Below are 16,622 nucleotides of genomic sequence, written 5' to 3'. Positions count from 1 at the left end.
TAACCTATGAACGTATTTGTATATACAAAGGTGGAGAATAAAAAACAATGTGATTTAAACCGTGATTTAAATCAGTTTTGCGGAATTAGCACTTCTGTTCTATTCCGATTCTGGAATTAGACTTTCCAATACGTCTATTGCTTTTAATTCCTAGGGACAGAAACACCGGACTGATTCCCACACCTGGAATGGCTGAACCGATCCATTCAATTCCTATAATTCCCAACCGTGAAAAATAGCTCTTGACGGCTCGTTATAAACTCTTAATAATCCAATTAGACGCAAAGGTGCATGCGAGCTGGACAAGAATGACGAAGTAATCCCTGGAGAAGGGGCTGATAAAACCCGTTTGCACTACTGACTTCTAACCCCTGGTGAGCTCAGTTGGCAGAGCGCTCCAGTGGAAATCGTAAGGTCCCGGGTTCGACACCTGGACCAGGCGGATTTTTTCGGTCGCGCACCAGTTCCCTAGCTATGTTTGGAGATTTGTGTTTCTCCTTTGTCCCTCTTGCTCCCCTTCTTCGGGGATTATTTTCGTCGTTATAAACGCATAGACAACTGTAAAATTATGCCAAACGCATTCCGGAAGCATTGATTCTCCTAAGCCGAGCGGTCATCTCACATGATAGCAGTGGTCGGAATTTGTGGCACTGCAGATATCGATCGCGTGACTAACCACCCATCTTCTTCACAAAAAACTGTATATGTCCTATTCGTCTAGGAGATAGATGGCAAGAGAGGGAATCACGCATCCAAGCAACGCGGGTGGTGTTGCATTATACCTGCCTGTTGGCCTACGACTGGTGCCGCAATCGCACATGGCTACAACAGCCAAATTGTCCCATCTCGCGGCGCCGGGAGCAACACCTTGTCCGAGTTTTGGTTTTTACTACCCCTCTACAATTTCGAGGGTGTCACTGTCACTTTCATCCTCGAAGGAACATGAGCCGGTCAGGCAACCAAGCCGTCAGTTACCTAAAGGGCAACGATGCTTTTTGAAAAGCCTCTTCTACCACACCAAAACAGCTCGCGTAAGAAGAAAGCGCATTCCATTCACACTCCATTCCGGGCTAAATACACTTTGTTCCATGCTCATTCCATTCGTCCTAGTGCCGCTGTCATTCCATTTGTATTCCATTTCCCGGTCGTGGAAGGGCGGAATGGTCAATAGCGACAGATGGGCTAGTAAATCCTTTTGACAATACGCGCCACAAGACAAGGACATGTATTAAGAGACGCAACACAAAGTGCATTGCGTTGCTTCCCTCACATTCTGTATCTGTTTTGGGGCGCTTATTGCGAAAATGCGGAATGATTATGGAATTCTTCCAACTGCAAAGGGGCAATTCCGCAACGCTATCATATGTAATGATTTAAATAACACCAGTTTTATTAGGATGAATTAAACGAACCTTTCCCGAAAAAATAAACCCGAAAATAATTTTATTATTCCTATGTGCATATGTTTTGTATATAAATAAATAATAAAAGAAACACGATGCAACAAAGATCTAAATAAGGTCGAACTCGAGCCAAAACAACTGCTCTTCTGAGAAAATCGGAGCGTTAAATTTGATATCGACATTGCATTTTGATCGTCAGCTCGTCCTACTGCAGCAAAATCAGAACGTAAAACACGAAAGCTAAAAAAGGCATGCGTCGGAACGCAAAAAAAAATCAAACTTTTAAACTAAGTTCAAGAAATCAAATTGTTTTTGCTCTTGTATGACGGCGATTACAGTAATAAAAACTTATTCTTTCAAGTGTACTTTACATTTACAGTAAATATTCTTTAAGCATTTTTATCAGTGATCGGACGAATGTTTGAATTAATCTGTCAGATTGAAAATTACATCTAGTGGTAAAGAATCACAATTTTATAGCTTCAGTAAGTTAAGTTAAATGAAATTAATCACTTTTTTAATAAAAAAAATGATATGTCGTTTATATTAAAAAAAATTCCTACCCCGGCATGGTATATATTTATGAGCGTGGAGTTTGATACCCCTGTCCACGTAGTCTGTTCCAAAATCACTAAAACCCTTTTCGCTTTTGGGTCGAATGAAAAGAGTTTCTTCAGATCCGTTTGACAAGAGTTGATATCTGTTGAGAATGCTTTTTCCAACTCCCCGAGGCAAAGTGCGTAATGAACGAGTACGCTCAATATGAACATTGCTCATGCTTAATACGAAAATGAAACCGGGGACAGCGTTTCCAAGCCAGAACCAGCCGATTAACAAGCACGTTTCCCCTTTTTTTTTTTTTTATTCCAGAGTCGGATTCAGGAAAGCTTGTGGCGTGAGCCAAGAGGTCAATTCCGGCGCTCTGATTGTCGCGTTTTCATGGGCGTCGCATCGCCTGGTTTACGGAGAAAGAGAGCGAGAAGTGGGAGGAAAGGGGGAAGGCGAAGCTTAGGTAAACACGCCTGAGTGATTCAAGCACTAGCCTTTAGTAAGTTTTCAGATAGGCTAACCCGAAAACCAAATCTAAGAGCCGGCTATAGGCTACCGTGTGAATCACTTAGGACTATCTGCCTCAGCCTCACCCCCCTCCCCTCTTCTCCCTTTCCCCGTAAACAAGGCGATGTGACGTCTATGAAAACCTGTCAATCAAAGTGCCGAAATAGGCCCGTTGACTTACTGCACAAGCTTTTCCGAATACGTAACCCCGAAACTGGGGGCGCACCCGTGCTGACGTATTGGGCGAATTGTTTATATACCAATGTTTTTCAGCCATTGACGAAAAACAAGGAAGGAGGCTATAGTCGGGGACAGGTTAATAGTAAGGTGAAAGCTCCTCCTACCTCTCTTCCCTTTGGCAGTGCCATAGCCTTCTCTATACTAACAAAGCCTTGCATTTCGACGACGGAGCCATAGAGTGCCCGGTCGCAGATTTGGAGTTCGAGGCTCTGATAGCACATAGCAACAAAGAGTCATTTCTTTGGAAACTTGGAGGTCAGCGCACAGCTTTTGCTGCGGCGAGGACCCGAGGCACATTTGTGTGCTCGGGAAAAGAGTGTTTCGGCGTCTCGCCACATCGGGGGGCCAGTCACATGGCTTTCCTCTCATCCGTTGTCTGCCGCTCCACCTTTTCCATTTCGGTGGCCGCTTCTCGTGGCAATCTGCCAGGTTTTGTCAGTATATAAGAGGCTATGGCAGAGCGAACGCTGGAGAAAAAGTCGTTTTCTCTCCAGCGTTCGCTCTGCCAAAGGGGAGATAGGTGGGAGGAACTTCCACTTCAATGTTAACCTGTCAGTAAGCCACAAGGGTGCCTCACCACCAGACGAGGAGCATCAGCGCCAGCGGTGCGGTGGCGTACAACTGGGTAAGCCTCCAGTCCCGGGCGAGGTAGGCGAGCCAAGGTAGCAACACCATGCCTGTGGTCCAGCCCATGCCCAAGGTCATGGTGGGCATGAAGCGGAACCGGGGGGACACCGTCTCCATCACTGCCCCCGATGAGAGATGTCCAGGAGAATTCGTTCGAAGACCATGCGGAGAGCAAATCGCATAATTCACATTGCTCATGCATCATAGAAATGACACGGTGTTTGCTGCAGAGATGATGACAAAACTATCCCCGGACACACCTCATGCATGTTTGAGTCAAGTTTGATTCCTACGCTTTTATGCTTCCAATATGTCGGTAGACATTTCTTTTTTTTTTTTGTTCGTGAATCTTTTTTTGGCTAGTTTGTCCGGATTTCGTGAAACTTCAATTCGCGAAGCCGTGGCCCGTCGTGTAACAAGACTTCAGTTTCCCCGCTAGATTTAGCGGGAAAATGGATGTCACGTGACCTCAACAACAATTCGGTTTCCCCTGAATTTAGAGGGGAAAAGGTGACGTCATATGGCTTCGCATCGCGTTACCTATGCACAATTTTGGTTTCGCCGCAAAATGTAGCAGAAACATTGACGCCGCGTGGCATGATGTCCCGGGATCTAAACTTCATTTTAGTTTCCCCGCTACATTTTAGCGGAGAAATTTACGCCGCGTGAGCTACAGATAAATTCAGTTTACCCGCTAAATTTTGCCGGAGAATTCACACGTGACTGGTCGCAGCCCGTCCTTCCCCAATTTCTGTTGACACAGGCCGGTCCGAAGGGGAACGTCAATGGAATGGAGAGGATTAGGAGAAGTCAACGGGGTAGAGAGGAGCGGAGGGACAGCTCGAGAAGAAATGTCTAGAGGAAATTAGCGCTACACCAAGAACATTTCACGTAGCAACACAATGGCGGGCAACTTGCGGTACAAATTTTTGTGGGACCAAAGCCGCGGTCACGCGGCAAATCCGGCATTCGAAAGACGGTCTCTGCAGACACCAGAAGTGCGTTTCTTCATAGTATTATGGTGTTGATATATTCGTCATAAAAACACTGCCTGCAGACGCGTCCGAAGCATGCAAATATATGAAGCAAACGTGCTTCGACGATGCACGTTTGCGAAAATGTCTCTCATTAGGGAGTTATAGGGAACCGTTTTTGCACACCCGGTACGGTATGAAGGGCCCTCCGGTACGAACTGCTCATATACGAGTCCTCTGTGGTAGCGCATGCGCAGTGCACACAGGAGGGCCCATCGTACCGTATTGGATATGTAAAAACGGTTCCCTAAAACTCCCCATTATGTCGGCGGGGAATACGGTGTCTTTTGTTTGATGTACAAGCAGTGCGACCGCGGTTTTCGGGAGAATGTGTTCGAGGTGAGGCTTTCCTACCGAGCGTGTAGACGATGTCGGAGAATCCCGTCGTCCCGAAGGCCACCACGAATCTGGATGCGTAGTACATGGGAACAGAGTTGGAGAAAGCTGCGCACGCACTCGCCGCAGCAGTCAACAGGATGCCCATCAGCAGGCTGCGCTTACGGCCGAACCTGGGCACGTTCCACACCCTGTTTTGTTTCGCATTCTTTTATTCGTTCGAATCAGATATCAAATTTATTTCCAGAGAAGTTTTCTTTCTTTTTCAGTTTCGTTCTTTTTTTTCTAAAGATAAATAAATGTTTAAGAAAATCTGTTGAATGGATCGTTGTTATTTCGAGGGTTAATAGGGGATTAGGATTAAACGTTTAGTCCTCCCATTGCAATTGATATCATCCCATAATCACCCTCACTATATTCGTTCCACCTTTAAGCTGAGACTGCAGCCAACACTACAAGCATTGGAGCCTCGAGGTCGCCGCTTTAATCATAATCATAATGTCTTTATTGTGTGCACATAAAGAACCACTATAGGTCTGTAATGTGGCTTAATAAAAAGCAATACATATATACAACCCCGTTTTTAGACAACGAACTTGTTACCGTTACCAAGCTTCAGCCAAAATTTAACTCTTACTCCTCGTTCCACTTATCGGGGGACCAGTCGCTGGTCGATAGTTTGAACCAGCCGGGTGTCTGGCCTGAGGGCTCAATATTTCATTAGTTTTTATGAAAGCTGGACTGCTCGCGAGTATATAGGCCCGAATGTGTAGCAACTGAAAATGTTACGGACACTTGAGGGTTGCTATCAAACTACCCGGGGCTTACGGACTAAGTCGGATGAGTTTATGTCGAATACACTGCTGAGTTTTTCTGATATAGTCTGTTTGGCCGAGACTTGGCTTCGTGCTGGCATTTCTAGTTTCAACTATTTCAAGTCCAATTATGTTGTGTATCGACAATGCAATGATTTTGATACCGCGGGAATGAAACTAGGGGTTGGGGTTCTTGTTGCGGTCAAATCCGTACGTAGTTAAGTCACATCGAAGGAAGAACTTAAAATCCTATTCGGAATGCACCTGGGTTGAGATACCTAAGAGAGATGGTTTTAATTACTTCATTGGAACTTGCTATTTTTCTCCCTTCTTTGATAATTCAAAGTTCATAGCACACTTCGAAGACTTCCAAATAACCATATACTTTTCTATGTTTCGGGTTCTGGTGTATGGTGGTTTTAATTTACCTGGAATTGACTGGACAACTGGTATTGCTTCCTCTACAACAAGCGTGAGTTTGAGAAAAGCGTCGTGTCTATTATCATTTCCAAACGTTTTCCATTTTTCCCAGTATAATAAAATAGCGAATGTATGTGGCAATGTTCTTTACTTGCGTTTATCTAACTCCTCTCTTGAGCGGGCAATGCCGGCTGATAACCCACTGTAGTATTATAAGACCGCGCGCTGGCCAACTGGTCTGCGGGGTGATGAGGTGCCGTTCACCTAAAGGCAGGTTCGCCGGGACATCGCTGGATGCGTGAGGTCCGACTCACCGGGCTGCGGTGTGGGTTCCGGGAAACGGCCGGTCATTTCGGAGCGGCGATTTCTCCGACGACATCAGATCCCGCAGGAGCAAGCCAACAGACACGTTCGTTCTGGTTGTGGTCTGAGCGTGTCCTCGAGCGATCGGCCCGATCGATCGCCTTTTATTGATTTTATAACAATGGGAACCGCTACCCAATCAGTGCACTCGCGTGATATGATCTGACGTAACTTTCTCTTTTACACATCACTACATTCCCCCTCTCTTATATGAAATAGCGATAAACATGTCTGTTAATAACCAGAGCATTAAATTATCATACTTTTCCCTTTCTTTAACTTAATGAGCCAACCATTACTGAAAATAGACTAGTCAAACTATTCCTAGAAAAAAGCTTAAGATGTAATTTTGGACAGTTAAAATTGCTGCGATACTAACAGTTGTTAGACATCGTATATTTTGTAACCAATAACTAGACTAAGCACACTCTAAGAAAAAAAGGGTGTAGTCGGGTGCATCAGGCGCTCATGCACCCTTTTCCTGAAGGACGCACCCTCCGTTGCCCAGCCAGTGTGCTTGTACACCGACAATGAGCATCACCCTCTCCCTTAAAAACATCTAGGTGTACCAATGCACCGCCACGCTAGCCACGCGCCCCGATCAGCTTGTGCTTGGATTCCCCCATGGAGGTCACTCTTTGGGATGGGCAGTTACTTTGGAAGTATGGAGCTATCGTGTTCCCTCGGTATTGACAGTAGAGTGGACGCTATGCTTGTTTTAGGCCAATCGGGTCTCCGGGTAGGATCACGTGACTACAGTCTCCAAGCTAGAGATAAGGCAGAGCACGGCACCAGCCTGAAGGCCAAGGCCACGGTTAGCATCCACTGCACTATTAACTTTGAGTCGAACTTTCAAGAGGATATAAACGACAAATTCTTTCATTGTTGGGTTGCCCCTGAAGATAAGCCTTTGCGAGGGTGGCCCCTTTTGGCCTTGAAGGAGCTGCAATTTTCATACTCATTTCTTTTTCTTTCTCTCCGTAAGCTGAAAGCATAGAAGAAGGCGCGCAGTTGCCGGACGAATGAACCGAAGGCTTTTTTATCCCTCGACTCCTCTGTCTGAGCGCGGATACGACAGGAGCGTGATCACGTGGTAAAGGTTTCGCGGATGACGTAGAAGCTTTTTTCGACCTCGGAATGTCTGCTTCCCGGCCTAGTTGCTTGTGTGCTGTGCTGCGACCAGCGGGGCTGCCGTAGATTTCGCCCGCGACAACGTATTCGAGTGTACCAAGATTTCAGTGTTTGAAAAGTCCTACGCGTGTATCGGCAACAGGGGATTTCTTCAAAAAAGCCCAAGGAAGTTATGTGATGTGTTTAGTGTTCGGTTCGGCAAATTACTGCTTCGGCCACATCGTGTTGAATCTTCACGGACCCCTTTCTTTTCGTTTTTGTGCTTGTGTGGTTCTGCAGTGCCCGTGTCGACATATATATCGGATTACATATTTCAAGTCCGGTATTTTCATAGTAAGTGCACTGCAACCTACTCCTTTGCAACAACTGACCGTTCCGTTCCGGATTACCTCTAGAATTAGGCAGTGTCTATTTTCTAGCAGCCGGGAGAATAATTTCCCCGAATTTCTATCGGCAGTCGCCTGCCATTAGCTGTATACAATCATGTGACAACTGCAGGTGGAATAGTGACTTTCTTATTCTCCTGGCGTTTTGTGAAAACACGTTTTTGTCGATGCACGTTTTGTAGACACGTTTCATCGACACTAACGTTTCATCGTCACTCGTTACGCAAAATGCACGCTGTAGGGACATTTTGTCGCGCGTGTGTCTATGAGGCGCGTGCTCACCGACCCAGCCGACCCGTTCGCGCCGCTTCGTGGCGACAGTCTGCGGCGGATAATGACAAAAATGTTAGCCCACCTGTCCCAATACACTTCACTTCGCGGATACATTCTGGGGCGGCTCATTACAAGAAAAGCAAGGAGAAAAGCTAAAATAGAAAAGCTAATCTGAGCTGTCGATGAAACGTCGTTCGATGAATTAACGGCGACTGCCGGTGGATATTTGTGGAAATAACTCTACGGGCTGCTGGCGTAATGGTCACTACCTAAGACTCACCCCCGGTTCTTGTTTGCTTAGTAATCTTTCAGTAGTGTAAAAGCTTCTTTGTACGTCTTCAGATATCACGGATTGCTTGCAAGTTTGTACTTGTTTACGGAATAGGCTGTCTAATAAACTTCTATGAGATTTGAAAACAATACCGTGTGTCCGTTTACCTGCTTTTTGCAATCACCGGGCGCATACATTTTTTACTGTTTTCCTTGATGTCTTAAATAGGTTTAAGAAGTTTTGTAACGGGTGCATAAAGTGGTGTAACCCTGGACCTTTGAACCGGGTGCATCTGTGTTCTCTTCGAATTCAGCGAGTGTAGAAAGAGGTGTAACAGTACACTATTAAACGGGGTGCTCCTGTGTTCCCTTTGAGAGCAGTAGGTGTAGAAAGGGGACTAATGGTACACTATTGAGCGGGGTGCGTCTGTGTTCCCTTTGAGTGAAGCGGGTGTATGAAGAGGTGCAATGGTACACCATCGAATGGGGTGCATCTGTGTTCCCTTTGAGTGAAGCGGGTGTAGAAAGAGGTGTAGCCGTACACCATCGAACGGGGTGCACCTGTGTTCCCTTCGAGTGAGATTTCTGTAGAAAAAGGTGTACATGTGCACCACACCAACAGGTGTACACGTACTCCCATATTTGGGGTGCACTTGTATTCCCCCAAAGGGTGTAGTATATGTGACAAGCACTTACACCCCCTATGGGTGTACCCCATGACACTCTTTTTTTTTAGAGTGCAAAAACTAGTAATCGCTTTGCTCTGAACGCCTTTAGGAGGCACGTTAGTACCCTTTCTCGTTAAATAATCACTGACTCGCTTTATGCACGTTACTACAAGTTACTGTAGGACTTCCGTTATGCACTGCAATGTTTTAAAACTAGCGTTATGCACTTAAACAAAGCGAGAAGAAAAATATATTACATCTGTGGTTCTTCTAGAATTTCGTCAATCATGTCCATAGACGTATTACTGTTATTTACACTAAGAAACGAAAGTACGTAGTCTTTCAGTCTTCCTGGAAGTCGCCGTTGCCGCGTAGAACGCCTTGGAAAAGCAGGCGATGCTTGATGACCAGCTTGAGATTGTTCGCGTGGTTCACCAGGCCCTGAATCCATGGCAGAGCGGAGTGGTGCAACTGGTACCACTGAAGACACAGACACAACCACGGAATCACTCACGTCACTTCGTGAAGATTCGAGAGGCGGCATCGACTGTGGTGTCTCGGGGCGCGATGCCGCAGGAGTGCTTGCGTCGACGGGGTAAAAATACTCCACTGATACGTTGGCTGGAAGAATCTCTACGGGCTCCGGCCGGGCAAGAAGAGCGACCGCTGTTCTCTCATCAGCCGTCGTAGACTCAGGAGTTCTTGTTACCGGGTAATTTGATGGGGTCGGTCTCCTTGAAGCTGTGGGCGATCTAGTCGCTACGTAGATTTTTGGGAACTTAAGCGTGTCGGTGACTGAATCGTCGTCATCATCTTCGTCATAGTAATGTACTCGTTGCAGTTGTTGGGTTTCAGTATTTGCTCTGCTTGCGTGTCGCGCACTTGCTTGATCTTGGAGAGGTGCAGGAGTGAGCTTCTTAGCGTTCCACTTCCGTCCGTCGCTAAACTGATACGTGGCAGGGCCAACTTGCTTTTCAATCACTTGCGGACCTGTGTATTTGCTGTGCAACTTGTCGCTGTGTTGTGGACGAAACATTCGGACGGCTTGGCCGGCTATGAACTTCGGCAGTCTCACAGCTCGTCTTGCGTCTGAGTAAATCTTCATTTTTGTTTGGTACTTCTTCACTCGCTCGTGGAGCTGAGGCGTGCTTCTCTCTGGCACCTTGGGTGTCGGAAGACCCTGTAGATCCAGTATTGATCTATGTACTCGTCCGTGAAGAAGGACTGCAGGAGTCTGACCCGTTGCTGGGTGAGTAGTACGCCTGTACGCTTCTAAGTAGTCGCGAACTAGTTCAGGAAGTGGACGTCCTTGAAATGTTGCCAGTTGTAAACATGACTTGAGTACTCGATTGAACCGTTCAACTTACCCATTTGCTTGCGGATGATACGAGGAGGACTTGAGGTGTCTAATACCTTGCTGTTTCAAAAATTCTTCGAACCCCCTAGAGATGAACTGAACGCCATTGTCCGTGACGAGCTCTCGGGGCAAACCTTCCCGGGCAAAGGTGTTTTGTAGAAAAGTAATCACAGAAGCTGTTGTCGCCGCTGATGTGTGTTGAACTTCAGACCACTTCGAGTGATAATCAATCAGGACCAAGAAATATTTTTGACTTGGTGGAGCTCCGTCGATGGGACCCACGATATCCAAACCGAGCTTGTCCTATGGTCGCTCTGGGAACTCGACCGGCTGAAGAGGAGCAGGCGCTGCTTTAACCGGCTTGTCTGTTGCGTTACAAACGGTAGTGCTGCACTTTAAACTTGATTTCGGCGTCCATGCGTGGCCACCAGTAGCGGTCTCTGATGACGCTGATGGTTGTCGTAATTCCTTGATGCGTCTCGTGCGCAAGCATGATGATATTCTCTCTGAGTCTTTCTGGAACAACTACTTTCTCCCCTTGTAACAATAAGTCGTTGTGAACGGATAGCTGGTCCCTGACGTTAAAGTAAGGGCGCAGTTCAGGTATACGGTGCTATCTTGCGGCCAAGATGACGCTGTGTAATGCATCACACCGGGCAGAACCGGGCCGATGGCCGTAGCTTCTTGAAATTCTGAACGTGATATTGGAGCAATCACGAAGGAAACTATGTCTTCGTCAAAGTTCATACCATTCTCTGTGTCTGAAAGCGGAAGTCTAGACAACGCGTCGGCAACGAGATTGTCGGCACCTTTCTGGTACTCCATACGAAAATTATAATTCAAGAGACGCGAAGCCCATCGAGTTATACGCAAAGGGCGAACCCCAGAGCCTTTGTTAGACAACAGCGTGACTAATGCTTGGTGGTCTGTTCGAATAGTGAATGGCCTACCCCAGAGGTACACATGCCATTTTTCACATGCCCATAAACAAGCTAGGGCCTCCTTTTTTCCCGTAGAAGATCTACATTCAGCGTCGGTCAGCGAGCGTGATGCGAAAGCAACCGTCCGAAGGTTCTTCCCGTACTTCTGTTGCAAGACAGCTCCTAAGCCATAGTTTGATGCATCCGTCGATATTATGACTGGTAGAGTCAGATCAAACATGGAAAGGATTGGTGCATTCTGGATGCATGATTTAATCTTGGCAAAACTTGCCTGAGCTTCAGGGGACCAAACAAACTGTACGCCTTTACGGAGCAAACGACGCAATGGTTCGACGATGGTTGAACAGTGGGGTATGAACTTACTATACTACTCAATTAACCCCAAAAATGCCTTCAACTTCGACGGGTCTGACGGAGTTTCGAAGTTCCGGACGTCGTCTACTTTTGATGGAAGGGGTGCTAAACCATCCATTGAAAGACTGTGGCCCAGAAACGACAACTCGCGTACGTTAAAAACGCCCTTTCGATTGAGTTTCATTCCCGCTCGAGAGATTGCGGACAAGACTTGACGCAAGTTCGAATCATGCTCTTCCTGTGAAGACCCGTACACAATGATGTCGTCTAGGTAAAATTGGACGCCCTTACAATCTTTTAGAACCCTAGACATGATCTGCTGAAACGCTGCGGGAGCGGACGCCAAACCAACACAAACTCGCTTGAAGCTAAATAATCCTTCGTGAGTGATAAATGCCGTCAGGTCTCGGCTCACCGGGTCGAGTCGGATCTGGTGGTAAGCCGACGCCAGGTCCAGCTTCGAAAAATGAGATGCTCCGGGCAATGAGTGCAGGAGCTCCTCTATGTGTGGTAGTGGAAACGAATCTATGACGACGGCTTGGTTGGGCGCACGCAAGTCGACGCACATCCTGATGCTGCCATCCTTTTTCCTTACTACAACGATTGGCGAGACCCACTCTGACGCATTTATTCTTTCGATGACGCCTTGGCGCTCGAGCTTGAAAATTTCTTCTGAGACCGCTTCACGCAGACTGATGGGTAGGCGACGTATCCTGGACTGTACTGGAGGTACGTTTTGGCGCACCTTGACAGTCTGTGTCTGGTTTCGTAGCAGGCCAAGTTCTGATGTTAACAGATGCTCAAATTCCTCGAATCCGCGTGGAAGTTTTGACGTATCTTGTACAGGAGGACCTGAAGCTTGTGTACAGCTTACCGCAGGCTGCTTCACCTTCGTGGAAAACTCGTCCAAGCTGTCTGTACTTGGGGACTGTGATCGGGCGGCGCTGGTGACCAGTGGTGATCTTGACTGAGGGTAGGCTGCGTTAGTATCTAGTGGCACTGACGATTGGCCTGAAGGTTATGGACCAATGCCATGGGCATTCGGTAGATTTGCCCGTAACTGACTTGAGCGCCGCGACGATACGGTGAACGGGCGCCGCTGACGGTCACCCGCCGGCCTCACATCGGAGCGTGGCGTTTGGCCTGGGTCAGCTGCATCCAGATGAAAACATTCAAATTCAGCTCCTGATAGCCAAAGTTTCAATTCTCTGACGGCGTCAATACCAAGTAGAGAACGTCCTCGACGAATGACTTTAAGATCTAGTGGCGTCTGTCGGTTTTTGAATACGACTTGTGCCGTGAAACATCCCAACACAGGAATCGGTTGATGCAGATAATGCATAAGCCGTCTCGTAGGCTCCCGTAAGTGAATCTTTCTAGTCTTGTTAAGTTGCTCGAAAATCTTTTCGTTCAGAATTGAAACCTGCGAACCAGTGTCGATCAGTAACTGGAGAGGAGAGCCGTTTACCTTTACGTCAGCAATGAAGGCGTCGTAAAGGCTGCGGTCCTGTGACTCCAAAGACAGGACGGGAGCATCCCCGTCGATGGTGACGTTATAGTTGAACGCAGTGGTCGGACCAGGCCTCCGCGGGCGTCCGGAGTTCTGTCCACGGCCACGACTTGGAAGTGCAGGTCGCCGGCGTTCACCATCCGCGGCTGGAGGCGGCGCGCGGCTTCGACAAACGACGGCAAAATGTCCGATTTTACCGCACTGGAAACACTGCGAGTTGAGTGCAGGGCAGTTCTCCCTGGCGTGATTCCTTCGGCCGCAAAACCAACATGAGTAGTTGTCCTGTTGCGGCCCCGTTCTCGTAGGAGGCGGGTCTCGATGAAGAATGTTACTCTGGCGCGCCGGCGGGCGCGGAGCATGGGCTGTCCCAGGACGCCCCCGTTGAGACCTCGGAGCAGGTCTGGTGGGGTCACATGGCCACGATGGGAACCTTGCTCCATGTTCACTGAAACAGTCGTCTCCCGAGAAGAGTGCTGGAGATTGTTCGTTATGACGAGCAGCCGCTTGTACTCGTTCGGTCTCGGGCCCAGCAACATACTGCATGGGTGCAGTGGAACAGCTGGCGACGGGCTCCCCCTGACGTGGCTCATGGTACTGCTCTGCTGTACGTGCCAGCTGCTCAAACTGCAGCGCGAGCTGTATCGCGCGCTCGAGCGTCGGCACCTGGTGACCTACGCAGTCTCTAAGAATGCGATCCTGAGTACGGCGCGAGATCAAACCATCAAGAAAAAGGTCACAAAGTCGCGTGTTCTCGGACCCGTCTTCAAACGCGCAAAGCGCGTGCTGATGGCGTAACGCCGCTAAGAAGTCCGTGACACTCTCTCCCGGCTGCTGAACGCAAAGACGGAGCTTCTTACGCTCGAGTGCTAGAGATCCGGAAAAAACAAAATGGCTCTCCAGGACCGCTAAAAAGGTCTCGAACTCGTCAAGAAGTTCCGAGTGCGGAAGGTTAGGGAATCCAAATGCGGACACTATTCGTTGCCCTTTAATGCCCAACAACAAAAAAAGAATCTGTTTTTTTTCTCTTCGGGTCAACACCCTGTAGGCCCGCCGCACCTAGAAATGATATGAATGTCTTTTTCCATGCAGCCCAGGCCTGTGGTGGCGGTCCCGGAACTGCGGGAAACGGCGGTGGCGGTGGCAACGCCGCGGACTAAACGACCGTTATCTGCCGCCACCACAGGCTTTGCTGTCTCAGAAAGGAGAAATAATTAATAACATCGTAAATAAACTCCTTATAATAGCAATATACGTGGATGTTTCTAAAGCCTTTGACTTAGTTAATCATGCAATTATTTTGAGAAAGCTACTACGCTACGGTATACGGGGACCTACATTTAATTTATTTAAGTCTTTTCCCGCTAAACACAGACAATATGATAAAATCAACAGTTCAGTATCATGCACCAAGCCGGTAAAAACAGGAGTACATCAAGGAAGTGTATTAGGCCAGCTATTATTTTTTTTATTCACAAATGAAATTGAACGTTTTGTGCCTGATTGCAAGGTTATAGCCTAAGCTTATGATACTACACTTTTCTTGAAGGGTTATACATGTAACGAGATGCAACTGTCAGCAAATCGTATGCTCTCCGATCTTAGCCTTTGGGATGAAGTAAACAGATTACAAATTAACACGAGCAAAACTAAATGCGTACTATTCCGTTTAAAAAACGTAACAGTCCCTTATAATTTAAATATTAATATAGGTGGCGAAGTCATTGAAATTGTGAAAACGTTTAAAATATTGGGCGTACTCTTTTCCGATACTTTATCATGGAATGACCATGTAAACTATATTTATCAAAAAGCCAGAAAGGCCGTAGGATCGAGATATCGCTCTATTTTCACCCTACTTGTTACGCAGATCATCTAGCACGGTCTTGTCCAGTCAAATTGTGTGTATTGGCGTCTGGTATGGGGCACCACCCCCTTACAAGATGTAAACACACTTCTGACCCTACAAAGAAAAAGCCTTAAGAGTGGTCGCGAATGTATCGTATTTTTTTTTTTCACGCAGATCCGCTTTTCGCACGTTATAAGATTGTTAGAATAACAAACCTGTAGAACTTCCGCCTCCGAACATCATACAATGTTGCAATAAATAGTGAACATAGCCATATTCTCCAAATATTCAACTTACTTAGGAATATAAACATACATAGCACGCGTTTAAATGAACAGCGGTATACATTCACCCCCGAACGAACTATGGCTAGGATTCATTAGGTACACTCTACCATTCTTACTAAAAACGTTTCATCAAAGGGGACATTTTTCTCACAATTTGCCATTTGAAGTATTCATGCATATTCTATCTACCCTGCGAATGTTAGTTATTTGCTATTGCTTTTCAAGTGTGCATTGTTAAGTGCTATATTATGTAACAATAATGTCTTATTTCATTTGTTTTGTACTTTGAGCTAAAAGTGCACCTCTGTGTATATATTTATTTTGCATGTATTGGGTTGCATTGGTGCATGTTTAACTGTTGTCGAATGCTAGCTGCCATCTTGGAGCTGGGGCCTTTTCAAGCTGCACTTGTTGCAGCTTCTTGTCTTAGCTGCCATCTTTATTGTGAAAGAAAATAAAGTATTGATTGATCGACTGATTCATACTTTCGCATTAAGAACTCATAAGAAGTGCTTAGGTGCCCTAGCAATTTTTTTTCGAAATTACTTAGCTAATGGCCATGCTCACCTGCAAGCACGTTAATTCTCAACACACTAACCAATCTCGGGAAATCCGCCTGGCTCTGCTACGTGTGTGCCATGCAATTCACTTTAAGCCTGACCGCAGCCGACGTTATCGTCCTATCAAGTGGCACCAAATGTGCACCATCGCGGAACTCATCGCCTTCGAGCATTTGCTATCTTCGACTGAACCAATCACTCACTGTGAATCCGCCAAGGTCCTGCGCTTTTCTTTTTTTTTTTGCGCGTGATTGCTTTAGGCAGTTATAGAAATTCAAGCAATGAGATTGCAGCGTCGGCCTAGGCCGGACGAAATGGTGTATACAGAGTGAAGCAAAGTGATCGATGTCAGTTCCAAGGGACGGCATAAATCGGTTTCTAAACCTATTTGGCTTCGATTTTGAACAGAAGTGGACGAAGTGCGTGCATAAAGAGTACAAAACGTTCATTGGAATAAATTAGCTTAGCAAAAATTAGTAATGAAAAACTTAAAGCCCCTATTTATACTTCGTCTCACCCTACGATGGACTAAAGGCAAAAGCTACGGACCGACAAATCCAATCACGAGCCACTTAGAAATTGCGCAGTATTTCGCTTTGATGGACGTATCGGTGCCCGCGTCTCGGATTACTGATGAAAGGGACGTGTGGGCAGTGGTTTGAATCGAAGGGCACTGAATGACTCAACAATTTTACATCTTAAAGAAAGCCACGACATATAGGCATATAGGCTCTTTGCAGCGTCG

The 16,622-nt window shown here is 46.7% G+C and overlaps 1 protein-coding gene across 2 annotated transcripts in view; it reads right to left on the bottom strand.

The window, feature by feature from the left end:
• LOC8028480 (solute carrier family 22 member 8) overlaps positions 1-16,622 on the bottom strand; it is a 101,226-nt gene that overhangs the window by 45,101 nt on the left and 39,503 nt on the right. For both annotated transcript variants that reach the window (XM_040214937.3, XM_040214936.3), the window contains 2 exons: positions 4,715-4,869; positions 3,277-3,445 (listed from right to left, as the gene is read on the bottom strand). In XM_040214937.3, coding sequence (XP_040070871.2) covers positions 3,277-3,445; positions 4,715-4,869 — 324 coding nt within the window. The remainder of the gene's footprint in view (positions 1-3,276; positions 3,446-4,714; positions 4,870-16,622) is intronic.

The sequence above is a fragment of the Ixodes scapularis genome, unplaced genomic scaffold (genome assembly GCF_016920785.2).
Source record: "Ixodes scapularis isolate PalLabHiFi unplaced genomic scaffold, ASM1692078v2 PGA_scaffold5__190_contigs__length_132052651, whole genome shotgun sequence".
Lineage (NCBI taxonomy): Eukaryota > Metazoa > Arthropoda > Arachnida > Ixodida > Ixodidae > Ixodes > Ixodes scapularis.
This window is presented reverse-complemented; position numbering and strand designations above follow the sequence as displayed.